This window comes from Sorghum bicolor, chromosome 2 (assembly GCF_000003195.3).
Source record: "Sorghum bicolor cultivar BTx623 chromosome 2, Sorghum_bicolor_NCBIv3, whole genome shotgun sequence".
In the NCBI taxonomy this organism is placed as follows: Eukaryota; Viridiplantae; Streptophyta; class Magnoliopsida; order Poales; family Poaceae; genus Sorghum; species Sorghum bicolor.
The window spans coordinates 2,315,406-2,342,820 of record NC_012871.2 but is presented as its reverse complement, the minus strand read 5'-3'; the positions used below and the strand labels follow the sequence as shown (position 1 = coordinate 2,342,820).

Below are 27,415 nucleotides of genomic sequence, written 5' to 3'. Positions count from 1 at the left end.
TTATTTTTTCTACCTCTTTCTTCATTAAATATACTGCCACATCAGGAAAATACCATAAATAATATGTAATTAATTGTCTTAGACTTTGTGATAGAGTCTTGCATTGTGAATGCCCTTATTAGCTTAGCTTAACTAACACTAGTACTACATCAAGATGTTTCATTTGATTGGCAGCCAGCCGGCGCATCATATCTTAAACAAAATCGGAATTCTACCCCCCGGCCGGCCACGCCCATCCAACCTCACTGCAACCAAAATGTAGGCAGCAATCCATCTGAGACTAGAGAGCAGGAAGCTAGACTGCAAGAGGAACCAAAACCAATACCAACCAAACCCAAAACAAGAAGCTAGCAAATTAAAGAAGACGAGAGATTGATGTTTACAGTCTGCACGGCAGCATCGAATTGAATGGCGAGCGAGCGCTCTAAGCTGAGGATGCATTGCACGCAGCGTGCGTGCTCCATCTTTTTCTTCTTCATGGATCCAGGATGGTTCCTCCACACCTGCACTTCCAGCTCAGCGGCTTGTAGTTGCTGATGCCGTCCACCCGGTAGGTGAACATGGCGGCGGCGAGGGTGACCGCCGACGCCGAGGCTCTCGCCTTCTCCTCCTCATGCTGTGGCACGATGGGCACCTGCACCGCCTCGCAGTGGCCGCAGGACATGCACACCCGCTCGCATCTCGGGGGCCTCGATCCGATCAGACCACGCCGCCGCCTTGCTTCCGTAGTCTCCCCTGATCTGCTTCTTCTTCCTCCTCCCGCCTCCAGCGGCTGCTTGTCATCAGCGGCCACTGCCTCCTTGTCTTCCGGCTGTAGCATCAGCGGCAACCTCCCTAATAAAATGCCAAAGAGTAGTAGAGTAGTTGTTATATATATATATTAGAGGTTGGGTGACAAGTAACACAATGCGTCAGAGCCTCCAAATCTCTAACAATGTGTAATGCATGTCGTCAGAAGCGAGAGGAAAGAAATTAATTAAAGGGGAATGAATGAATCTTACTGGTATCTGAGGCATCTGAGAATGCTACCGCCATGGAAGATGTGAGGAGGAGGAGGATAGAGAAGAGGAAGAGTTTGTGAACACTGCCGCTGCATCGTCTGCATTGCAACAGATGGACCATCTGGCGTGGGCGCGTGCTCTGGCCTCTAGCTTAGAAGAAGAGATCAGAGAGTGTGGATGTCGTGGAGACCGACTATGGATGGATCAGAGGAGAAGCTGATGATGAGCTAGCTAGGTAGCAGCCTGGCCCTGATCTCTACGCAGAATGCAAGGTGCTGAGCTGAAATCTTGTAAATACCGGTTAGCTAGCCGCAGGGCATGCATTTGTGTCGTCGTCACTGTCACCCACTCACCCTCTGATGATGATGATCCATCGATCAGGTTTAATTTGCTAGCTGTTTGCAGATTGGTTGGGTGGTGGAGCTAGCAGCTACCTAATTAAGGATCGATCGATGGAGGGAAGGAGGAGGAACGAGTGAGGGATAGATAGGAATAGGATAGGATATTTGGGATTGGGAGCGCCGGCCGGAGCAGATGGAGTTGTTGGGCGGTGGCTGGTGCTGCAGTGCAGGCTGCAGCTGTGGGTAGCTTTGCTGGTGGCGAGGCTTTCCAGGTGTCGGCTGCACTCACTCACTCGCACAGTAATCAGCATGCAGTGAGTGAGGCAGTGACTGCCTCTGCTGACTGCTGCTGCTCAGGGGTCAGTGGCCGGTGCATGCTCGTGTCCGGATCGATGTGCGCGTGTGCGTGTCGTACGTGTACCGTAGCAGGGGGACCGGCCGCCAGCTGCTTGCAATTGTGTGGTATCCTATCCGGCCTCGTCATCAGGGTTCATCATGCATTTCAAGTGTGTGGCTCATCAGGTGATCAATCAGGCGAACTAGTGCTTGCATTGTTCCAGCTAATTAATTCATCGAGGGCATCCATCCGGCCATAACCTGAACAATTAGGCCTTGTTTAGATGTTATCAAATTCACCTCAATCCACATGTGTTGGTGTGGATTAGTGTGGAATTTAGTTTAAGTTCTACTCCAATCCACCCCAACATATATGGATCGATACAAATCCGACTACATCCAAACAAGGTTATCACATTCGTAACTCTCCAATAATTATCACCGTGGAAGTGGAATCCATCGACAAATTTTCCTATTCGCTTCAATATATACGTATGCATGTGGGGCTGATCTGGAGTGGCTCTACCTCGTCTCTGTCTGTCTGTCCGGATCCGGATGGAACCTCTTTTTCGTCCGGCACTCATAATGTCCATGTTTGCCTGACATTGACAACACGGAGGATCTAGAAAATCAGGCCATTGGCGTCTAATAAATCTGCAGGATCGTCGCGATTTGTCCACCATTATATGATGACATGCATGCCAGATTGCAGTTGAAATACTGCTAAGCCCTGACTCAATTCCTTCCTACCAGTCGTATTTTGCCACTTTCCTCTCGGGCCGGGCGGGCCCAGCCAAAACCTGCGGTGGATTATTCTCCCCGGGAAGCAGACAATGCAGGCGCGGCCGGGCCTTGCTGCACACGTACACCTACACGTACGCCTGTGTGCATGCAGTTAAACACATGCAATTGCCTTTTCCTTTACGACGTCAATTGTCCATTTCATTTCCGTTCACGTCCACTCAAGTCTCCAGGACACGGGAATCAAAAGCATTACTCCCCAGGTGCTTGTTCCTTTCGGTCTCTGTCACCTGTGCACATATATATACTGATCGAGTCGGCACATCACCAAGCACTGGTTCATGTTATCATGCATGGTAATTAATGTAATCATGCGTGTGGATATGATCCATGCATGAATACGAGCCAGCAGCATGGCTCGCCGCTTGTCTTCCATGACACCAGGGGGCCTACATGCATGCATCGATCAAATATATATATCTCTAGATTTAATGTGAATACGACCGGACGAAATGTATATAGACAAAGTATATGATCATATTAGACAATATAGAGTGATATGTATGTTAAATATGTATGCATACATAGAGTATATGATTATACTTATTGTATATAATATAGCAGTGACATTTTAGAATATATTTAAAATATAATTTTTTTTGAAAAATTTTCGCGTGGTAAGATCTATAATATCTTAATATGAGTATATAAACATACTCAAACCGATAAACAAGTATGAACACATACACAATGTGGTTTATTGAAGATGAGACACATATATGAAAATTCCTTTAATTCTACATGTATGTGTCTCATCTTCAATAAACCACATTGTGTATGTGTTCATTTTTATTTATTGGTTTGGGTATGTTTATATACTCATATTAAGATATTTTAGATCTTACTGTGCAAAAAAGTTTTTTAAAAAAAATCATATTTTTAATCTACTATATTATATACAATAAGTTTAACCACATACTCTATGTATGCATGTATACTTAACATACATATCACTCTAGATGGTCTAGTATGATCATATATTTCGTCTATATATATTTTGTCCGGTTATATACACTTTAAATCTAGAGACTTAGACACGAGAGTAATTAGACACGCGTGTAGAAAAAATACATATAAAGTACAGATGTAAAAAAGAAATAATTAACAGGATGAACTCTGGAGTGTGGCTGACTGCACCGTGAGGCCCAGCGAGCACTTGTGACATGGTACCGTCCTAGTCTGGACCACACCAGGATTGATTGAATGGCGGGCAGGCCCGGGCGCGCTCGAGCAGGGCGTAGCGTAGGTACGTACTGTACGTGTGGTCGCCCGTGTGCCTCTGCCAGCCCACTACTGCCACTGGCCTGTGCCCTTTTGCTCCAGTTCCGTTAGTATGGTCGAGGCCCCTACAAAAGCACATAACGACCCTCCTCTAAATAAATGATAGAGTTAGGGTTTCCTACTCCTCACCCTCCCTCCCTCCCAATCCGGCACAAGGGGCATTGCAACCTGCCCTCTCCATCTCGCACCCCCCCTCTTGTGTTGTTCTCTCTCTCTCTCTCCATCTCGCTCCCTGACATTGCACTCCATCTCCTAGGTAGCAGCGTGAAGGGCTCGTGTCGTTGTCACTGGTGGCAGGGCCACAAGTCCCAGTGGTGTGGAGGGCACGACAACGCTGGCCTCGTGCCCTGGCTGGTCGCAACGAGGGTCGTGAGTCCCTATGGGTGTGACCAAAGGCAGCTGCGGTGACTGGCGATAGTGGAAGAGGTATGCCCCTCACTCTATCTCCTCTCAGATCTATGGTGGATTCGTCCCACACCCTCCCTCGTAGATCGATGACGACATCTCTAGCGTGGAGGTGGAGGCGTTACGTGCTCCAGCAGAGTTGGATCCAGTGGCGAGGGCCTACACCAGCTCCTGGGAGGCGGATCCACACTCCCCCTCCCTCTCCCACGAGTAGGTGCCCGGATCTGGTGGCAGGTGCCTAGATATTGTGAGCAGTTGTGATGGTGCGTAGATCCTGCGAGCTACTGCTGCAGCGGCGCATGGATGGGCTCGCCAGGCTTATTCACGAGCTTTTCCTTTTTTATTTTTTATTTGATTAAACGAGGCGGGTAGGGCAACCGCTTTAGTTAAGACCACACACTACTATAAAAATGATTATACAAGACGGTGCCCTTTTATTAACTCCAGCGGTCATAAAATCCAACTGCCTTGGTTAATGCCTGCGATTAACAGAAATGGACATTTTTTATTTATTGAGGCAAAAAATAGATTTATAGAGGCGGTCATCTTAAGGAAACCACCTCCAAAAATAGACTATTTTCGGAAGCGGTCTCCTTACAACGCCCATCTCCATAAAAACCATTTTTTGGAGACGAGCAGCTATAAAGCCTGCCTCTGTAAAGGCCGAGGCCCAATAGGGCTCAGGTGTGGTCCAATAGCGTCTATGATAGAAATACGTAGAGTTAGGGTTTCGTTCAATCATTTCTCTTCCCTCTCTCACTCGGTGCCTCCCCTCCCTCACCCGACACCCAAGCCCTCGCCCGAGCGGACCGCGACAGTGCGACTCCTCGCGCAGGTCTTCTCTCCCTCTCCACCACTCCCTCCCTCTCCAGTGCCTCTCTCCCTCTCCCTTTCCCTCACGAAAATATATTTTGTTTTGAATCAAACTTTACAAATTTTGATAAACAATTAATTGAATACATGTGGCCTTTAACTTTCTAGATTAGCTTAGGGTAGTTGAAAGGATTGGCTCTAGGTTGCTAAACTCTTTATGTGTTGAAGGTAGCTCGTTTGGTTCATAACAGCATGTAGGTTGTTGCCTAGTGCATAAAAATCCATAATCACTATACAAATCTGTGCACTGGCTCCAAAATAGAATCAGTTTGCAATATCATCATAGATTGACAAAGTATAACTGCAAAAGCATCGGCCATGACAGCTTATTACAAGGCTCCGATTGCACAGTTGGTCGTCAATCAAATAAACTTTTATTTCCGTAGGATGGAGTGCTTCCTTGCCTTTCTTAAGATCGCCATTTCCTAAGTGCAAGGCTAAGCTGCTAACTCAGCCTATTTCTCAATCCATCCATAGTGTAGTTAGCTCTTTAATATTAGTACATGGCCTACTTATTATCTCACTCACAAAGTTTTTTGGTTCTTATGTCCAAGCCGGCTATAAGTTACTCGCTTTTTGTCTCTCATCTTCTCCTTTCTCCATCTTATCATTCAGCTTGCTTATAGTCTGTTATTATACTTGCTCTAACTGAGATCGCCCATGCAACAACAATTGCAAGAGCAAACCCAGCACCAAATCCAGTCCAGCAACGATGAATAGCACACTGTCTACAGATTCCTTCATGGAATGATGTGACACCATATTTACCGTCATTCTATCTCCGTCCCAATAAAAATGTAAACCTTGCTTCATAAGGACTCAAAAAATCTTAAATTTGACTAAGTTTACAAAAGATATTATCTATATTTAGATTTTTCAATTAGGTTTGTTATAAAAATGTTTTATCTTTGATACTTATTGCGCATCATTAACATCGGTACTTTTTTATATATATTTGGTCAAATTTAGAATCCTTTACTCCTTGGAAAATAAGATTTAATTTTTTATTTGGGAGGGAGGGAGTAGTTGTGTTGATGCACCTTTTAGACAGTGGAGTCGCACACAATGACACAAACCATCATTTCCAAGAAACTTTTTTTTTGAGGTGACTGTGGTATGCTCCCTACCAGCCTGTTATTGGACAAATTCAATGTCGTGAGGAAGTCCAATGATGCCATCTCTTGTGGGATCTCCCCAGAAAGTTCGTTGAAGAACAGGTCTAGGGCCTTGAAGGCCTGTTTGGTTGCAAAGCTAACTCTTGGACAGGCCAGCTGAGGCTAGTGTTTAGCCAGGCTCCCAGAAAACGGATGGGGAGTCCGTTTTTCTGGAGCCAGGCTTGGGCCAGCTCGGTTGCGCTTCGCTTCGCTCTGCTCCTCCGCTCCGCTCCGCTCTGCTCGCCTCCTCCGCTCAGCTTCTCCTCAGGCCGGCGAGCTCGGCGTCCGGCGCCGAAGTACGTGCGCCTCCCGCACGCGCAGCGTCATGAGCTCCCCGTCCATCTCGGCAACTCGAGCTCGCGCGCTGCTAATCTCCTCCATGCTCACGGCTCGCGCTCGCGGCAAGCTCAGCCCGACTAGCAATGGCGGCGGTGCTTGCGCCCTGCGCCTCTAAATGGGAGCGGTGCTTGCGCCAGAGCTGCTCGCTGAAGACGTGGACGACAAGGGTGGCGCGCGCGCGCCCGCCAGCAAGATGCCGCTGCTGGTCATGAGCAAGATCTCCATTGCTGCTGGTCATGAGCAAGGGCACCCGAGCGGAGGCCGAGGCGTCGGTGTCGGCATCGGACCTCAGTGCGGAGCTCCGGAGCGGCAGGCGGCAGCAGGGCTGCGCGGCCCACTGCGGCGGTGGCGGCGGCGGGCTGAGGTGAGGGCAGGGCAGAGGTGTTGTGCGGCGAGCAGAGGTGAGGCCTATTTGTTCGATAAAATGCTTCAAAGGTGGTAATCTTACCAGGCTAAAGATATGATGATTCTATGCAAAGCTGAACAAGCAACCAAACAAACTCTTATGGAAACCAGGCCAGTTGAGCAAACCAACCAAACAAACCCTATTGACTTACTGGGGACAGGTCTAATATAGCCTGGCTCCAATCTTAGCCTGGCTCTAATTAAGCCAGGAAACCAAACAGACCCCAATTAAACCAAGTGACCAAGCTGAGGTAGTAGGATTCAAGGGTGCGCGCTACAAGAAATACAAGTCTAGGGAGGAAGCTTTTGTTGTCTTTTATGGAGCTACAAAAACGGAAGAAGAAGTCTAATAAGGATCCTTTGTTTACTATTAAGGATACCATAATCTTAGCCAGACTATTATCATAATCATTTTAGTTACTAAATTGCTGTAAGAAGAGGTAACAAAACTTCTTTATCCATTTGAACTCTATTATAGTACCTCAATATTGTAATCTTACCGGGACTAGAAAGAGGTAACCATCACTTACTCCCACTGTTCATGAATGAATGCAATTCTTGTTTTTCGAGGAGTTAAACAATTTAAACTTTGACTAAATTTATATAAAAGACTACTATTATAAAATAAGTACCGTTAGATAAGTTATAAAATATATTTTTATAATAAATTTTGTTTGAAGGCATAAATGCTAATATTATTTACTATAAACTTGATCAAACTTGAGTTACTTTTACTGACACCGATTCTATAATTGCATTCTTTCAGGAATACAATGAGTATAAGTTACTCTACAACTGAATTTGAACTGCGCACATGCAACCATGAAACCAAACAATCTGAAAGTGAACATGCAACCAAACTCTTCTTATGTACTACTTTATGTCCAGCACATGGCCAGGGAGGCTGTCCGAATCAAACACGCGGCTTCCATCCGGACCCAAAGATTCCCCCAAACTGTCGGTGGTGTGGCTGGTATTATGGATAAGAACGGATTTATACAGACGGATATTGTCGATAGTATATTTATTTTTATATTTCTGTTTAGATTCAAATTCAAATAAGGATTGGTATTTCCGTTAATATTTTAATGGAAATGGAGAGATCCTTCGTATCGAAAAAAATTCAAATACGGATAGTGTCAATTATGTTAGATAGGACATTGGATACCGACGTTATAAATATGTGATTTGAGTATTTGCATATAGAATCAGATGTTAAATATCTAAATTAAAATATAGACAGATCTAAACTCCTAACAAAATTCGATCTCAAATACAATCGAAAAATATTTGTACCGCTTTCGCATCCATGTGCTACTCGCTCCCGTCTCAATCGGGTGGCTCCTTTTTTTTGAGGGAAGCCATGCAACACAATTTATTGATTATCAAATAAGATTACATCATTTACAAGGCTTTCAAGAATAAAATCTAGAGGTTCATCGACCTAAATACAATTTTATTTTGTCGACAAAGCTACTGTAGCTAACTCATATGCAACTTTATTAGCTTCCCGATCACAGTGCTCCAAAGATATTGATTCAAAATTCTGTCAAAGCTGGAAACATTCATCGAAAATTCCCTTCTCAATCGGGTGGCTCCTTTTGGCGTCAACGATCCCGTGTGAAGGAGTTGGTGGCCATTCGTGGTTTGTCGTTTTCCCAGACCACGGTGGGGACTGCTGCTTTTTCCAGGCCGCGTGCGAGGGAAAAGGGAAAACGCATGCATGCTTATATACATGCATAAGCTACATTAGCAGTCAATTATTACATATGGTTTTCTAAAATACGTATTTTGCTAACTATTTGACAACCAAACTTAAAAAGAAAAAATTTTTTTTTAGAATTATTTGACTACAAAAGAACCCATAAAAAAGCAACTCACATAAATTTACTAAATAAATGCATGCATATGCTTGCATCGGGGTTTAACCTAAAATCACCAGACAATTATGGCTACTAATCTATGTATGTGCAAGTATCATTCTCTGATCTTGTCATGGAGCTGGACTTGAATGGGATGAAGCACAGTGCTCTTGAGGCCTTGTTTGGATATTATAGTAATAAGAAACCACAGTAGGAAGAAACTATAGTTTTAGAACCATTGATGTGCAAAATCATGGTTTCGAAAAAAGAGGTCTAGAGTGAAGTTTTTAAAACTCCAAAAAACTAGAGTTTCACCAATACTATGGTATTCAAAACCATAAAGTTTGTTGCACCCAAACACTTCATGGCACTCTAAAACCAAAGTATTTCACAAAACCATGGTATTTTTCTAAAACTCTAAAAATACTGTGTATCCAAACAAGGTCTTAGCGTGCTTGGTCTAGGCCTACTTTGATAATTATCACGGTGCTTTAGCTCAACGATGTCACTAAGTAGTTTATTTGTAATCACAACCGAGTGAGCTTAAGGGTGTTTGGCTCGGTAATCACCAATTACCGTCCAAGCTTTGTACTATTAAACTCTATTTCTACTTCCAAGCTTTGTAATGTTACTCTATTTCTACTTCCAAGCTTTGTAATGTTAGACTCTACTTCTACTTCTACTTGTTAAAAAGGTGCCTTGGCACGATTGCGAGAAAAAAGTATTATTCAAGCTTGTTGAATTTTTTTTAAAATCTTATATTTTTGTGTTACACAAAAACTTGGGTTGTTACATCTGTTTGGCTAACGAAGGTCGAGGATCATGCCTTCTTCTTCTTGCATTTTTTCATTATGCTATCCAAACAAGCCCTGTTGAGGAGTAGCATGGTCCAAGGTCTTCAATTAGCTAGAGGATCCAAACACCTCCAGCTAAAGTTTAGCTAGCTAAAATTTAGCTCTTTTGATTAGTTAGCTATAAACTTTATTTATGGTTCATCCAAAAATCCTGAAGTCCAGGGACCAGGTTCAGAGTGAGACCGCAAGTCAGAGCTGTGGGATCAACGGCAAGTACAGAGATTCCCACGCCATGACACGACGACCAGATATGAATTGAACTAACAACCCACCAAAGCCACAACGCGCATTTCTTGGTTAGACAAATTATTAATCCCACACTCCCTCAAAAAAAAAAATTTAAGCTCACACGTTTTGCGCAGAGCTAAGATTTCGCCTGCACAAATAGGCATGTTCGGCCGGCTTGCATTGTTAGCAGCGGCTGCAGCTACCAAAGTACTGTTACCACACTGATCTCTGTCTTGCAATGCCAAGTTGCCAAAGATTCACAGTGAGCAGGCCAATTAAAAGCTAGGTTAGCATATTTGCAGAGTACGCCGCAGTACTCTGCTGCTGCTGTCCAAAGTCCAATGGTGTTCTCCAAGAGCTTGGCGTTTGCCATTCCGTTCCTGCTCCGGCTCGTCGTTGCCGCCGTCGGTGACGAGGAGTTCGTGTTCAATGGATTCAATGATTCTTCTGGCTGGACCCTCCAAGGTTCGGCTGTGGTGCTACCAAATGGCATCCTCAACCTTGGCGCCACCAACAGCTCCAGTGTAGCCTACCCCAACAGCCTTGCCTTCTATCCTTCTCCGTTCCAGATGCGTAACCTTACCGACAGCTCTACCTTCTCCTTCTCGGCCACCTTCGCCTTCGCTATACTTCCTTACGAAGACAGTGCACGTGATGGAATTGCCTTTGTCATCGCCCCGAACACCAGCTTCACCAATGTTACCAGATATGACTACTTCGGTCTTCTTGACCGCGAAGACAGCGGCAAATCATCAAATCACCTCGCCTACATTGAGCTAGATATCTGGTGTGACAGAGAGTTCGGTGACATAGACAACAACCATGTCGGCATCAACATCAACAGCTTGAAATCCTCAAGATCCTCTCCAGCAGGCTACTACATGGATGATCCATTCTCTGATTTGCATCCGCTGCGGCTGTCCAGTGGCAAGGTGATGCAAGTATGGATAGACTATGACCACAGCCTTATGCAACTCAACGTCAGTCTAGCTCCTATCCTAGAACCAAAGCCCAAACACTCTTTGCTATCTCACACTATTGATCTTTCGCAAGTGCTGCTAGATCACATGTACGTCGGCTTCTCATCAGCGGCTTCCTGGGATTGTTATGGCTGTTTCATTCTCGGCTGCAGCTTCAAGGTGAATGGAAAACCTTCGTCACTTGACTACTCCAAGTTGCCAAGAGTAAATAAAACCAAATTACCTAGTCCATTTATCCTGGACTACCCTAAGTTAGCGAGCAGAGTCTTTATTTTTCCTTTCTATATTTTTATTGGTTCAGCTGGGACCCTAATACTACTTGTGCCCATCATCCTAGCCGTGAGAAGATGCTACAGGTACCGGGAGATCCGCGAGGACTGGGAACTTGAGTTCGGACCCCACCGGTTCTCGTACAAGGACCTGTTCCATGCTACCGATGGCTTTAAGGACAAACAATTGCTTGGGACAGGAGGATTCGGAAAGGTATACAAAGGAGTGCTTCCATCATCAAAGTTGAAGGTTGCAGTTAAGGTCATGTCCCACGACTCAAAGCAAGGGATGAAAGAGTTCATTGCAGAAGTTGTAAGTATAGGTCGCCTTCGGCATCGTAATCTTGTGCAATTACTTGGGTATTGTCGTCGTAAAGGTGAACTGCTGCTAGTCTACGAGTATATGTCAAATGGCAGCCTTGATAAGCACTTGTATGATCTAGAGATGCCTTCCATGGGTTGGGCTCAGAGATTTGAGATTATCAAGGGTGTTGCATCAGGTCTCCTTTATCTGCATGAGGAGTGGGAGCAGGTTGTCATACACCGAGATGTCAAGGCAAGCAACGTCCTTCTTGATGGTGAGATGAACGGACGACTAGGCGACTTCGGCCTAGCTAGGTTGCATGACCATGGTGTTGAAGCACATACAACATGTGTTGCAGGAACTAGAGGCTACATCTCCCCTGAATTAGCAAGGCTTGGAAAGGCCACGAAAGCAACTGATGTGTTCGCGTTCGGCGCATTCATCCTGGAGGTTGCCTGTGGTAGGCGACCGATCGGGGTGAATTCCCATGGTGAACCTCAACTCCTGGTGGACTTCGTGCTGAAGTTTTGGCAGCGCGATTTGATTGTTTGCATGATGGATCCTAGACTTGAAGGCGAATATGTGAGGGAGGAGGCAGAGTTGGTGCTCAAGCTTGGCCTTCTTTGCTCACATCCATCCCCAGTAAACAGGCCAAGCATGAGGCTTGTCATGCAGTATTTATGTGGTGACACTCCATTCCCGGAGATGCCAGATGCTTATCTGAACATCAGGAGCATCAGTGAGCTGCACGACAATGAAATTGCCTCTAGTGAATATGATGCCCAGTATACCTCAGTCCACACCAGTATAAGCAGTCTCTTAGGAGGGAGATGAAACCGTTGATTAAAATGTATGATATGATGTGATTGTCATGGAGTAGGATGGCTTATTTGGAAGAGAGTAGAGAATTAGGCTTAGTTCATATATACCTGTATTGTTGTATTGTCTTATGAATGTCAATGATTCCTCCCTTCTTTTAGCTATCAGTGTGGTTAAACTGCTAGAGTACACTCCAGCATTGTCCAGGCAGTTGTACGATCACTGTCCCATAGACCTTGTTGTTCAAACACCAAATGAATAATTCCATGCAAACTACTTGTACTAGGGACACGATTTTGGGGAAACATAGGTAGAGATTACTAGGAGGACTGGACTGGTGGGGAGCAAGTGATTCTGATCCGAGAAGTCAGAGCTTGCGTAGGGCGCAAAGTGCCAGAACAGGAGAAGATAACCCAGGCCGATGCCTTTGTACAGTGTTGATGCCCTTCTGCAGCTGCAACTCTGTTTCTACTGTAATCCATCCTTCACACTTGGGCATGGGTCTACAGGTAACCCATTGGTTCAGCCTGGAAGCACAGTCCTCTGGGCCCAAGTATGTAGATAACATACACACAACATAGCCTATCGTTGTTCAATTGCCATCTCATTACTTAACTTAATTCCAAGATTTTAAATGACCCATGGGTTAGGGCTCTCGGTAAAAGAAGATCCGAGGCAATTAATGACACTTTCGATTTGCGGTTGTTGTCTTGTTGAAGTACACCATATGTTCATACCAAGTAAATACTCAGAGACAGCGAGTGATTGGAGGAATCAAAAAATTGGCAATGTCATGGTTCATACAAAGTCACCACCATCGACAGATGTGGCCATTCGAGTCTCTGCTGTTGTGTGGTAAATATTTATCTAGGACTCTAGGTTCAGAGTGAGATTACCACCATCAAAGATTGTGAAGCAAAGCTACATACTCCGCCAAGCTAGTAAATTACTAACAAAAACAGCTAACCCAGGGTACAAGAACACAATAGAAAAAACACAGCTATACATTCATTATAAGGCTCAATACAAAAGTAAGAGAATAAATTAGCAGCGTATAAGGTTCTTACATTGTCATCAGGAAACTGGAAGTAGCCCCCCCACAGGCGCTCATACCTCCTTTCGCGTAAACATAATCCCCCACCCTGCACTAGAGATTAGAGGAAAACTGGATCCAACAGCAACCAACGGATTGAAATTAACACTATCAACAAAGGATAATTTTCTTCAAACATGATTGATCTGGTTAAATGTGTGGCTCAAAGCTACAGTTACCAAATGAGGGAAGTTTTATGCCCTCAGTTTTTTTTTTTTTTTTTGGGAGATCAGTTTCATGGCTTCAGTTAGCATTGAGCATTGTGATGCAAAATTACAGAACCCTTTTCTCCAGTCTTTACTAGATAGCATCTAAAGAACAGAAATCTCCATTTCCATATGTACCACAGAAAGGACCAATCATGAGATGTAGGTTCTAACATATTTACTGTTGAAAAGTTGGAATTACGGAAAAGCTCTTGTTGTCAATTCTGGGATCTTTTGAGTTGGTCACATAGAACCACCTGTTAAGTGTGACAGGTGCAGTTTGTGCCTTTGCCTTAAACCAATACAGTGCTTAGCAATGACTTGAATAACGAAGGTGCAGAATGTGGAGTACTCAAGGATCCGTTGCTATCAGAGTAACAACTGGAAGATGCTCATTTTTGCAGTTATATATATACCTCTGAATTGCAAAATCCCGAGGTTTAGATAAAACTATTTTACAACAGCAATTTAATGGACCCGTACAACCAAAACACTACTGCAAACTAGAACTAGAAGGCTCAATCCTAAAATCAGAAACTCCAGTAGAGAGAAAAACGAACAGGTAGTTAGGAAAAGATCTAGTCACCGGAAGGAAGCAGCTGCAATCGGGATCCAAGCAGACGCCGGAAGAGTCGGGGTCGCCGCCGCCGCGGCGATGCCGAGTTGAACGGCTTAGCCGCAGTAAACGTTTGGGTCAACGCCGGCCGCGACGCCGCCTCCTAGGACCCTCATGGAGTGCCTTTCGGAGCTGGAGGAGGCCAATCCGGACCTTGAAGTGAGCCTGTGAGGTGGTGACCGGCAAGCGCTGCCGGCGACGGCGCGATGCAGAGTATGCGGTCGGCGACGAGCGCCAGAAGCCTGGAACGGAATGGGCCCAATTAAACGATTTTTCTACGGGCAGCCCAGGTTGAACTCCGCGCGTGGTGAAGCCACATGGGCCTAGTAGCCCATGTTCTCTTCGGCTTATGAGGGCCCAGGTTGGAAGCAGCACTGACCCATTCTTATTGGCAAAAGGAAACAAAGCAAAAATAACAGTTCTCGAAAAAAGCATTATGAAATATATCATTCATATATTGCGTATAGAAGTATGTTTAAAGTATTTTAAATTCTTGTAATATTAAAGGAATTTCTCAAAAAATAAGTAATATTAATGGGAAAATAGAAAACCTACAATAATAAATGAATTTTAGATAAGGGAAAGAAATGTATTCTCTATTCGATAATTATTCAGAAAAGACACCGCATCCGGTTTTGTTTTGGTCATATATCTTTGTATATGTACATATATTCCTTTCAAATGTGAAAAAAATAGGTAGGGGACACTCTAGTTGACATGCATAATAAGTAACACTTCAGCTCAGCTCCTATATATTAGTCTACCAACGATAGATCAAACCTAACTCAACGGAAAACTTCTCAATTCACATTCACAATTATAGCTCTCGCCTAAGTAAATATTACTTCCTTCCTCCATGAAAGAATCAATTTTTAAAATCCGTGCCAATCAAATTTTTTAAAGTTTGACTAACTTTATAGAAAAAAAGTAACAACATCTATGACATAAAATACACATCTTATAAAAATATATTCTATGATAAATCTAATGATACTAATTTGATACCATAAATCTTAGCATTTTTTTCTAGAAATTTAGTCAAAGTTTAAATTTTTTTTTGACTTATAACAACTTTAGGAATTGATTTTTTCATAAACAAAAGGAGTACTATATTATTGGTTTTGCCACACTAAAAATTAAAGAAGTTCATACAAATTTAATGCCTAAAACAATATCATCAGGATCTAGTCACTGTCTCCCTGGGCCACAAGAGAAACCGACAGCAGGACGGTGGCGTCAACGGATAACCATCAATGCTTATGTAGTAAGCCAAGCAGTAAGGCAAGTCTTAAGGCCAGTCTCAATGGGGTTTCATTAGAGTTTCATGCACATTAAATATGCTGATGTGCCGCTATATTAATGAAGAGAGATGATAAGAGTTTCATGGGAGTAGAGAGAGTTTCATCCCCATGAAACTCCTATGCACTGTTTTCAAAATATTGATGTGTTGGAAACTCCCATTGAGGATGGCCTTAATGTATAGTTTCATGGTACAGTTACCAAGATTACAAACTAGGTAACCGAGCCATATAAGTTTCATGAGGATGAAACTCCTCTCTCATCTGATGAAACTCCTTCGTTTAATGATTTTGTCAATTCAGCAATTTTGCTTATGTAGCACTATATTTAATGTGCATGACACTCTTGTGAAACATACATTGAGACTGGCCTAAGCACGACATCGATGACATCTTGAGATTGTGATGTGAGTAGTATGTGACTGCTCCGATCCTTTCACGGTCAATAATGAAATATTACTATACTAGCTAGGTCCATGCAAAAGGAACCTCGCACGCAACCAGTCATGCAAGCGATATGCTGCTGCATTTGTATACTAGCGTCTCTTGTAGGTATCACTCGCGGCATAATTGTCAAACTTCTGTGTAGCTACGTTTGACTGCGCCTAGTCTAGGCTAGTCTTGTGATGCAAGAATAATATTCCCTCCGCGTGTATGTTGGTGGACGAAGCATACCTGCCGGCCGGATTATTTTTAAACTATTTCTTGAAGTATACATCTAGCTATCAATTCAGTAAACTATTAATTAGATTTATTTTGTTTTGTGAGGAAAAATATCTAGCTCCAAGAAATAGTTTAAAATAATAACCTCATGAGTTTAAAAACATTTTTTAGGGGCGTCTTCCATTTAGACTAAAGAATGCTCTATCAATAAATGCCTTTGTGAGTAAGCCAATATTATAAAATCAAATTTTAGAGACGGTTCGAAACTCTAGCGGACTGTAGAAAGCTCAACCGCCACTAAAGATGGGGGCATATCTAGTGACGGCTAGTAATTACACACCTTGTTTCTAGAAATGAATTTGTAGAAGCAATTGACAATTTGGCCCACCACTAAAATGGGTGCAGCATAGTAAAATTATATTTTTTTAAAAAAAATAAAGTTGGATGAAGAAAAACTTTATGTCAAAGTTGTAGAACTTGAGGAGATCCGCATTGATTACGTTTTCATTTGAAATCATTCGGGGCCCTAAATTCATCTTTTTAATTTTCTTCAAATAACCTCGGGAAATGATGCACAAATTTTTCATTTGAAATAATTTGGGTCCTTAAAATTATATTTTAAGTTTCTAGATTTTGGAATTCATTTTTTCAATCTTTAAAATAACCACAAATGAAGAAACAACATAAATCAAATAATAATACTCGAGGAGATCTAAAAATTTCAGTTTAATTTATTATTTGTTTCGTTTAGGGTCTCCAATATCACAACAATATTCGCTAAAATCAATACAAAAGAATTGTATCAACCACTTGGTCATATAAGGACTTTTGAGGTGGAGTGGTAAGTAAGAAAATTGCATAACATATGTGACTTGCGATGTGCACTTAGGCCATCCTCAATGGGAATTTCATGATACAGTTTCCAACACATCAATATTTTGGAAACAGTATATAGGAGTTTCATGGGGACGAAACTCTCTTTACTCCCATGAAACTCTTATCATCTCTTTCTTCATTAATATAGCGTCACATCAGCATATTTAGTGTGCATGAAACTCTAATGAAATCCCCATTGAGACTGGCCTTAGGGAAGTTATATGGTTGGCTTCTCCCATGTTTTTTTTTTGCTATTTTTGGCCTGGTATGCACTCTTTGAGAAAAAAAAAGACAAAAAGGGATAGTTAAAAAAACAAAATAAGATAAGGGAAATTAACATGAAATGGTTCCATTGTGTCTAAGAAATTGTCTTTGTCCTTTTAATCAAAATTGAGCTGACAATGAATTGAAATTTTGTGGTTTGATAACCATGTCAATTGCCATCTCTAGTAACTTTACAAATTATTTCAATTTTTTGAATTAGCAAAAATAAAATAACCTTTTTAAACTTTCAGACATGTTCTAAATAATTTAAGATGTCGTAATGGTATACAATCTAAATGCATATATTGAAAAGCTTACAAACAATTTATAAGCCCGTATGCGAGCGGCTGAGGAAGCCAAGTGAACAATGCAATGCTCGTCAGATTAGAAGCGCCGCCACGCGTCGTGCATCTGGGGAGGGGGCTCATCCTCCACAGAATGAGCCCAGAGTCCACATAATTTTTTTCCAGAATAAGAGAAAATCATGTGCTCAATTGATATATTTAAAACTTTAGGCTCATTCGGCTTTTATCTTCCTAGCTAGTGTCACTTGTTTGTGTAATAAGCTTTATTCCACCTAACCAATGCGAGTATTATATTATAAAAAAAATCTCGTACTGCAACTTGGAACAATATAATAGGTTAAACTAGGAGATCCTTCCAAGGATATGCAATGGCAAAAGCATCCAAACCAGCACAGCACGGCAAAATTTAGTACATACAGCACAAAAGGACAAGCTAGCTTTGTCTTCTAACAATCACATTATATATATATTTTAATGGTGAAACACAACCACGTTATATTCAGGGAATTAAATTCAGATGATGTCCACCACATGTGCAACACGAGTCGAGTCACGACTCACGACGACCCCGGGGCGTGCTGCTAGTCTCCGGTCGTCTACCCGTCGCCTTACAAGTTGCTGTAGCCGCCGGCAATCGCTGTAAAAAAAAGTCGTCAAGAAGCTAGCAACGGAGTAAAAGAAGGTAGACTAGAAACTAATGAGTCACAGCGGTGAAGAGTACTATAATACATTGTGAATTTATAGCTAGTCTTGCATTGGTTGAGTTCTCAGTTCTCACACAGTCGATCTAGACATGAATCTTCTTCTTCCCATGTCCTCCTTCCTTGTAGCCTTCGTCCTCCTGTGCCTCGGCCTCAACCTTCCGGGGTTCGGTGATGCCGGCAACGAGTCCTTTGTCTTCTCCGGCTTCCCCGCCGGCGGTGCCGATGCCGACCTCATCACCCTCGACGGCGACGGCACAGTCACCGGGGAAGGACTCCTCGAGCTGACGAACAACGAGACTGATTCCAAAGGCCACGCGTTCTACCGGAACCCGGTTCAGTTCAAGGACTCCTCCAATGGCACGGTGCAGTCCTTCTCCGTCGCCTTCGTCTTCGCCATCATGTCTGCCTACTCCGATTTCAGTTCTGATGGTATGGCCTTCGTCATCGCCCCCGGCAAGGATTTCTCCAACGCGTCGGGGGCTCAGTACTTGGGCTTGGGCTTGCTCAACAGCACGACGAGCAGCAATAACGGCCCCAGCAGCGACCACTTCTTCGCCGTGGAGCTCGACACCATCAAGAACAACGAGTTCCACGACATCGACGCCAACCATGTCGGCGTCGACATCAACGCGCTCTCCTCCGTGTATTCTCACACCGCCGCCTTCCACGACGAAACCGACGACGGTGCGCTCACGACCTTCAGTCTCATTAGCAGTCATGGCAAGGCCATGCAAGCTTGGGTAGACTATGATGGCCAGAGCAAACAGCTCAATGTCACCCTGGCTCCCATGGGAGTGACGAAGCCGTCGAAACCGCTGCTCTCAAACACCACCGACCTCTCACCTGTGATCACCGACGACAAGGCTTTCGTTGGCTTCTCCGGCGCAACCGGACCTGGCGGTTCGCAGCACTGCGTGCTCGCCTGGAGCTTCGCCGTGAACGGGCCTGCTCCACCGATTGATTTCACCAAGATCCCCAAGCTGCCCAACTCCAACTCCAACTCCAACTCCAACTCCAGCCACCACCACGAAGCTGCTGGCGGGGTGAAAGGCTTGGAGATCGGGCTGCCGATAGCAGCCTTCGTCTTCATCCTGACCACCTGCATCACAGCCATCCTCCTAGTCCGGAGGCACCTCACATACGCGGAGCTGCGAGAAGACTGGGAGGTCGAGTTCGGGCCGCACCGGTTCTCGTACAAGGACCTGTTCCAGGCGACGGAAGGGTTCAAGAGCAAGCACCTACTCGGCGCCGGCGGCTTCGGCAAGGTGTACAAGGGCGTCCTCCCCAATTCCGGCACGGAGGTCGCCGTCAAGAGGGTCTCCCACGACTCCTCCCAGGGGCTGAGGGAGTTCATCTCCGAGGTGGTCAGCATCGGCCACCTCCGCCACCGCAACCTCGTGCAGCTGCTCGGCTACTGCCGCCGGAAGCACCGCGAGCTGCTCCTCGTCTACGACTACATGCCCAACGCCAGCCTCGACAAGTACCTCTACGGCGAGGACGACAAGCCGCTGCTGGAGTGGGCGCAGCGGCTCCAAATCGTCAAGGACGTGGCGTCGGGCCTCTTCTACCTCCACGAGAAGTGGGAGCAGGTGGTCGTCCACCGCGACGTCAAGGCCAGCAACGTGCTCCTCGACGGCGCCATGGTCGCGCACCTCGGCGACTTCGGCCTCGCAAGGCTGTACGACCACGGCGCCGACCTGCAGACCACGCACGTGGTCGGCACCATGGGGTACATCGCGCCGGAGCTCGCGAGGACCGGCAAGGCGTCCCCTCTCACCGACGTGTACGCCTTCGGCACGTTCCTGCTCGAGGTCACCTGCGGCCGGCGCCCGGTGCTCGTCGACACCGTGCACCATGGCCGGAAGTTGCTGGTTGACCGGGTGCTCGAGTGCTGGCACAGGGGCTCGCTGGAGGAGACCGTGGACTCCAGGCTGCAGGGAAACTACAACGTTGATGAGGCCAGGATGGTGCTGATGCTTGGGCTCATGTGTTCCCACCCGTTCCCCGGTGAGAGGCCTACCATGAGGCAGGTCATGCAGTACCTCGACGGCGATACGCCGCTGCCGGAGCTGACGCCGGCGGACATGAGCTTGTTGAGCCTCATGCAGAACCAGACGTCGTTCGACCAGGCTGCTCTGCAGTATCCGTGGTCGGGGTCCAGCATGGGTACGATGACGACACCGGACATATCATGTGGAAGATGAGGGTATATATTATTTCTATGGCCGTGTTTAGGCCCTGTTTAGTTCCCCACCAAAAATTTTTTCATCCATCCCATCGAATCTTTGGACACATGCATGGAACATTAAATGTAGATAAAAAAATAAACTAATTACACAGTTTAGTTGAGAATCGCGAGATGAATCTTTTAAGCCTAGTTACTCCATGATTAGCCTTAAGTGCTACAGTAACCCACATATGCTAATGACAAATTAATTATGCTTAATAAATTTGTCTTGCAGTTTCCTGACGAGCTATGTAATTTGTTTTTTTATTAGTTTCTAAAAACCCCTCCCGACATCCTTCCGACACATCCGATGTGACACATAAAAAATTTTCATCCCCAATCTAAACAGGCCCTTAGTTTCGGAAGGAAAAAATTTCGCGACACTGTAGCACTTTCGTTTGTTTGTGGTAATTATTGTCCAACCATGGACTAACTAGGCTCAAAAGATTTGTCTCGTCAATTTCGACTAAACTGTGTAATTAGTTTTCGTTTTCGTCTATATTTAATACTTCATGCATATGTCTAAAGATTAGATGTGACGGAGAATCTTGAAAATTTTTGAGTTTTTGGGTGGAAGTAAACAAGGCCTATGTTGGTTGTAGTGTCGCAAGCTATCTGTAGTGTATTTGAGTCGCCGCTAATGGATTGGGTCGAAATGCGTTATTTGGGTTGGGATTAGAAGCGGGTTAGCTTTGGATGGGTTGTAATGGGTTTGCTTAAAATAGCAGGTTAGGTTGGGTTTGCTGTCACGTTGGGTTGAAGCAGGCTGTGTGGGTATGCATGGGCCATGTGCAGCCTTGCTCCCCGCGCCGCCGCTCTAGCGCTAGCAGGCTTCGGCGGCGCCACCGCGTTCCTCAACCCGCATGGGGGCGTCGTCGCTGTTAGTGTAAGCTTGATGGGGAGTTGATGTTTGCTGGAGACGCTGCAGCAGCTGGGTAAGCAGAAGCAGCAAATTTGAATTCAAACAAGAGGGAGCGGGAGCAGTTGGCTGAGTGCAGATGGTGACCGCGCCCACGTTCGTGTCTCAACGTCAAGCAGTTGCACTGACATCCTTTTCTATTGTGTATCTTGCTTTCGTGTGTGTGTCAGAGACTTGTTTAGCTGTTGGTATAAATAGCTAAGTGTTTGGAGAGCGCAGTAGCGCATTGTAAGCGAACTATTTGTGTTTGTGTTGTTCACATATATCAGTGCAAAAGAGCACTGTCCTCTGACAGTTGCCAGTTCATGTTTCTTCATTGTTCATGCGCATTCCTTCTCTGTAGGATTAGCCAATTGATCATTAGCGTTGTGATTGTGATCCTCGGTTCCATCATTTGGTATCAGAGCCGAAATCACTCGCTAAATTCACTGAACATCCATCCATGGGTGACCGGAGTGGTGGCGTAGGCGGCGGTGATCGTGGTGATCGGATTCACTATCCGGTACTCACGACAACCAACTACACCAGTTGGTCGATCCGAGTCCAAGCTATCATGGAGGATCAAGGTGTTTGGGAGATCATGGAGCCGTCGGGGGAGACGTCTTCGCAGGATGCGACGGCGGTTGCGGCGGCGAAGGCGAAGGACAGGAAGGCGAAGGCGTGCTTGCTGCAATGTCTTCCTGATGACCTGCTGATGCAAGTCGCGGCGAAGAAGACCGGGAAGGAGGTCTGGGACTCGCTGAAGGCGAGATTCGTTGGCGAGGAGCGGGTGAAGGAGGCGCGGTTGCAGAACCTGAAGAGCGAGTTCGATGCGCTGAGGATGAAGGAGGATGACTCGATTGATCAGTATGCCGGACGGTTGACGGGGATGTCAGTCCGGTATAGCAATCTTGGTGGATCGCTCGGTGATGCAGCACTTGTGAAGAAACTGTTCGACACAGTGCCCGGGCGGTTCATCAATGTGGTTGCAGGGATCGAGCAATTCTATGATCTCAAGAAATTGGCGTTCGAAGAAGCAGTGGGTCGACTGAAGACGTATGAAGAACGTACCAGGCGGGGAGCAGGCGCAGTGGCGAAGACAGACACTGGTCAAGTGCTGTTGACGCAAGCTGAGTGGGAAGCGAGGCAGAAGCGGTCTGCTGGAGAAGGATCTGGGAAGAGATCGTCAGAGAGCAGCAGCCGAGGTCGCGGGCGTGGCCGTGGAGGGAATGGCGGTGGTCGTGGCGGGCAAGGCGATGCTGCGAAGGATGGCACTAGTAAACGTGACAAGAGTCACATAAAGTGCTTCAAGTGTCACAAGTATGGACACTATGCAAATAGATGTCCTGGTGAGGAAAAGAAGAAAGAAGAAGCTCATCATACCAGTGCAGTGGAGTTTGAGCCCACGGTGTTGCTCGCCGAGACGGTTTTCCCGGGGAGGCTTGAGCACCCAAGTTCAGAAGAGCTATTGTCAGAAAACTGACAGGAGAAATTGATGTTCCATGAAGTGAAGGTCTATCCAGAGGTGTACTATGCAGGAGATGACACTTCATCAGGAGATGTATGGTACCTCGATAATGGAGCAAGCAATCATATGTCTGGAGATCGACAAAAGTTCAGAGAAATTGATTCCACTGTTTCTGGTAAGGTAACTTTTGGTGATGGATCAACTGTTGATATTCAGGGTAGAGGTTCAATTCTGTTTCAAGGCATTTCTGGTGATCAGTGGTTGCTCTATGATGTGTATTTCATTCCTAAGCTTAGAAGTAATCTTGTGAGTCTTGGTCAGTTAACTGAAATTGGACATAGAGTAGTCATGGATGATGATTTGATTGAAGTGTCAGAAAAAAATCCTGAAAGGGTAGTAATGAGAGTGCAGAGATCTGCAAACAGATTATATAAGATTGAACTGAAACCTGTTGATCCAGTGTGTTTGCTAGCTAATGTGAATGATGTGTCATGGCTTTGGCATGGTAGACTTGGGCATGTTAATTTCCAGTCATTGAAATTACTTGCTGAAAAGGAGATGGTTGGAGGTGTACCTTTGATAGATCACCCAGATCAAGTCTGTCAGTCATGTTTAGCAGCAAAGCAAACAAGATGTAATTTTCCTCATGTGTCAAGATGGAGAGCAGATGAGCCACTTGAATTACTACACATAGATTTGTGTGGGCCAATAACTCCAGAGACTGCTGGTGGCAGTAAATATTTTATGCTGATTGTTGATGATTGCACAAGATGGATGACAGTTTCTGTTCTGAAATCTAAAGACCAAGCTAGTGATGCATTTGCCAAGTTCAAGGCAGAAGCAGAAAATAGTTTGGGTTACAAGATCAAGTGTGTGAGATCTGATAGGGGTGGAGAATTCTTGGCAGCTGCATTCAGAGAAATCTATGAGAAGGCAGGGATTAGAAGACAGCTGACAGCCCCTTACTCACCACAGCAAAATGGTATTGTGGAGAGGAGAAACAGAACTGTTATGGAAATGGCAAGATCAGTGATGAAGAGTATGAAGATACCAGGTATCTTCTGGGGTGAGGCAGTGAGGCATTCTGTTCATCTTCTAAATAGACTTCCAACCAAACCTATGGGGAATAGGACACCTTTTGAGGCCTGGAATGGGAGAAAGCCTCAGTTAGGACACTTGAGAGTGTTTGGATGTAAAGCACATGTTCGACCAGCTAAACCAAATCTGAAAAAGCTGGATGACAGAAGTGTTCCTATGGTGTATTTTGGTGTAGAGGAAGGCAGCAAGGCACATAGGCTATATGATCCACAAAGCAAGAAAATTGTGGTGAGTAGAGATGTAGTGTTTGAAGAAAATGTGTCTTGGGATTGGACTGCTGAGGTTGGTGAAAATTCAGAGTTTGTGGTAATTGAGACTGAAGAAGAAGCAATACCACAGTACATGGGTACTGGTCATGGTGGTATTAACCATGCAGATCCAATTCAAGAGAATTCAGGGGGAGTACCTGAGGGAGTACTAGATTCAGGGGGAGCTTCAGGATCTTTCCAAGGTGCTGATGATGGAGGTAATCAGTTTCAGCAGGGAGGAGAAGTTTTGTCTGACACTGTTCACAGCCAGACAACAGAGGGGGAAGACTCTATGAATGTTGAAGTGAATCCAGTACAAGTGGTAGATGATGATAATATGGATGTAGATCATGATGATGGACCAGTTAGGTTCAGGAGCATCTATGAAGTATATGAAGAAGCAGAAGAGGTGGAGTTAGTCTCAGATGCAGAAATTGAGATAAATGCTCTGATGGCAATCATGGAGGAACCAACATGTTATCAAGAAGCAGCTGGCAGCAATGACTGGAGGGGAGCTATGGATAGTGAAATCCAGTCAATCAATAAAAACAAAACTTGGAGTTTAGTCAAGTTGCCAACTGGTCAAAGACCCATTGGTTTGAAATGGGTATTCAAGCTGAAAAAGAATGCAGAAGGACAAGTAGTGAAGCACAAAGCAAGGTTAGTTGCCAAAGGCTATGTCCAGAAGCATGGAATTGACTATGATGAAGTTTTTGCTCCTGTGGCAAGGCTAGATACAGTAAGATTATTGTTGGCAATGGCAGCTAACTGGGGCTGGGAAGTGCATCATCTTGATGTTAAAACTGCATTTCTGAATGGAGAGCTTGTTGAGGATGTTTATGTAGCACAACCAGATGGTTATGCAGTGAAAGGAAAAGAGAAAATGGTGTATAAGCTGAGCAAAGCTTTATATGGCCTCAAGCAAGCTCCCAGGGCTTGGAATGTTAAGCTGGATAGTAGTCTGAAGAAATTGGGCTTCAAGAAGTGTGCAAGTGAAGCTGCAGTGTATACAAGGGGAGTTGGAAAAACAAGAGTGATTCTTGGTGTATATGTGGATGATTTGATAGTGACCGGAGGTGATCCAGCAGAGATTGCAGTTTTCAAAAGGCAAATGACTTCTGAATTTGAAATGAGTGACTTGGGTCTCTTGTCATATTATTTGGGCATAGAAGTGAAGCAAGAAGAGGACTGCATTACAATCAAGCAGACTGGGTATGCCAAGAAAGTACTGTCAAGGTTTGGGATGCAGGATTGCAATCCAACTAAGGTTCCAATAAATCCAGGAACAGTGTTGCATGATGACAAGGAAGGTGTACAAGTTGATGCCACTGAATATAGGAGAATTATTGGATGCTTGAGATACCTGCTGCACACAAGGCCAGATTTGGCATTCTCTGTTGGTATGGCTAGCAGATTTATGGAGAAGCCCACTGTAATGCATCAGAATGTAGTTAAGCAGATTCTGAGGTATTTGCATGGGACATTGAATTATGGGCTGGTGTATACTAAAGAAGAGAAGGAAGAAGTCTTGTTGGGGTATTCAGACAGTGATCTAGCAGGTGACAGAAAACTCAGGAGAAGCACAGGAGGGATGGATTTCTATCTGAATGGAGGTTTGATCACTTGGTGTTCACACAAGGAGAAGACAGTGGCATTGTCGAGTTGTAAGCCACAGTGTGTGACAATACATGTTGACAACAAATCTGCAATTCAGCTTATGAAGAATCCAGTGTTTCATGGGCGAAGTAAACACATTGACATTAAATTCCATTACATCAGAGAATGTGTGGAAAGAGGACAGATAGCAGTAAAGTGGATTGGGACATTAGAGCAGAAGGCCGATTCTCTGACAAAAGCGATGGCAGTGACCAAGCTGGGTGAGATGAGGCATATGCTCGGTGTCAGAGAACTTGAGGGGAATCAAGCTTAAGGGGGAGAATGTTAGTGTAAGCTTGATGGGGAGTTGATGTTTGCTGGAGACGCTGCAGCAGCTGGGTAAGCAGAAGCAGCAAATTTGAATTCAAACAAGAGGGAGCGGGAGCAGTTGGCTGAGTGCAGATGGTGACCGCGCCCACGTTCGTGTCTCAACGTCAAGCAGTTGCACTGACATCCTTTTCTATTGTGTATCTTGCTTTCGTGTGTGTGTCAGAGACTTGTTTAGTTGTTGGTATAAATAGCTAAGTGTTTGGAGAGCGCAGTAGCGCATTGTAAGCGAACTATTTGTGTTTGTGCTGTTCACATATATCAGTGCAAAAGAGCACTGTCCTCTGACAGTTGCCAGTTCGTGTTTCTTCATTGTTCATGCGCATTCCTTCTCTGTAGGATTAGCCAATTGATCATTAGCGTTGTGATTGTGATCCTCGGTTCCATCAGTCGCCGCCACAACTTCGTCGGGCCACAAAGCTAGGGAGCCGATCCACCGCGCCTCGGAGGCGTCCACCGTACCGCACCTGCTCGGAAGCGTGGCCGTGGCCGCCACGACGGCTTCGAGCACGTCGTCGACACTGCAGCTGCAGCCTCGTCAGCGCTACAGATCTGGATGGACAAGGAGCTCGTCGCCCTCCAGGGCCTCCTCAAGAGAGCCAAGCTCTTGCCCCGCTCCGTCGCTCCCCCCGTCGAGAAGAAGTACGCGTCAGCGCCACCACCATCAGAGGCGCCGTCGTCGGCAGCAAAGAGGACGGCGACGTTGCTACCCAAGGCGGCGTATCATCAGACTCAGATCACGGCACCAGCAGCGAATTCGAAGCAGCAGCAGCAGCAGCTCCCGGTGCAGCGTGCAACGGCCAAGAACCCGATCGCTCCGGAAGTTCCCACCAAGGCGACGGAAGTTTTGAAGAAGTGGCAACTGGAGGAGGATAAGGAGCGTGCGCGCGCAGCCGAAAGGGAGGAGTTTCGGCAGATGTTGCAGGAGATGGAGAAGTCGGCGCTACCCGACGAGACGATATACCCAGAGGATCTGGAGGAGCTCGGCATCCCATTCGAGTTCGTCGTGACTCGGACTTGGAAGCAGACATGTCTAGATAACGCCAGGAAAGTGGAGTTCGTTGGTGCGGCGTATATGAGGACGATGATATAGAACCGCAGTTACCCGAGGTTTTAAACTGTTAAATAGGTTGGGTTGGGTTCTTGTGCGCTCGTGGGGTTGATTGATCTGGGTGGAGTAATCAAATCATTGGGCAATGCGGGTTTAGAAAGTATA

At 45.3% G+C, this 27,415-nt stretch overlaps 3 protein-coding genes and 1 long non-coding RNA gene across 5 annotated transcripts; 2 read left to right on the top strand and 2 right to left on the bottom strand.

Annotated features, from left to right (window-relative positions):
- LOC8059922 (EPIDERMAL PATTERNING FACTOR-like protein 2) lies at window positions 1-1,618 on the bottom strand. Its single transcript, XM_002459270.2, has 2 exons — window positions 1,002-1,618; window positions 1-834 (listed from the first exon to the last, which is right to left on the bottom strand). Exons 1-2 carry the CDS (start codon window positions 1,120-1,122, stop codon window positions 476-478), a joined length of 480 nt encoding a protein of 159 aa, XP_002459315.2. The 5' UTR covers window positions 1,123-1,618; the 3' UTR covers window positions 1-475.
- LOC110433124 lies at window positions 8,211-14,404 on the bottom strand. Of its 2 annotated transcripts, none has more exons than XR_002450528.1 (2): window positions 13,320-14,404; window positions 8,211-8,680 (listed from the first exon to the last, which is right to left on the bottom strand). It is a non-coding gene; the product is annotated as an uncharacterized LOC110433124 (long non-coding RNA). The 2 variants fall into 2 exon arrangements; XR_002450527.1 differs by having other exon boundaries at window positions 8,211-8,662.
- Window positions 10,379-20,901, top strand: LOC8086376 (L-type lectin-domain containing receptor kinase IV.2). The gene is made up of 3 exons (XM_021454804.1): window positions 10,379-12,140; window positions 18,345-20,512; window positions 20,862-20,901. Exons 1-2 carry the CDS (start codon window positions 10,450-10,452, stop codon window positions 20,479-20,481), a joined length of 3,828 nt encoding a protein of 1,275 aa, XP_021310479.1. The 5' UTR covers window positions 10,379-10,449; the 3' UTR covers window positions 20,482-20,512; window positions 20,862-20,901.
- On the top strand, window positions 21,977-22,885 carry LOC110432387. The gene has a single exon (XM_021452703.1). It carries the CDS (start codon window positions 21,977-21,979, stop codon window positions 22,883-22,885), a length of 909 nt encoding a protein of 302 aa, XP_021308378.1.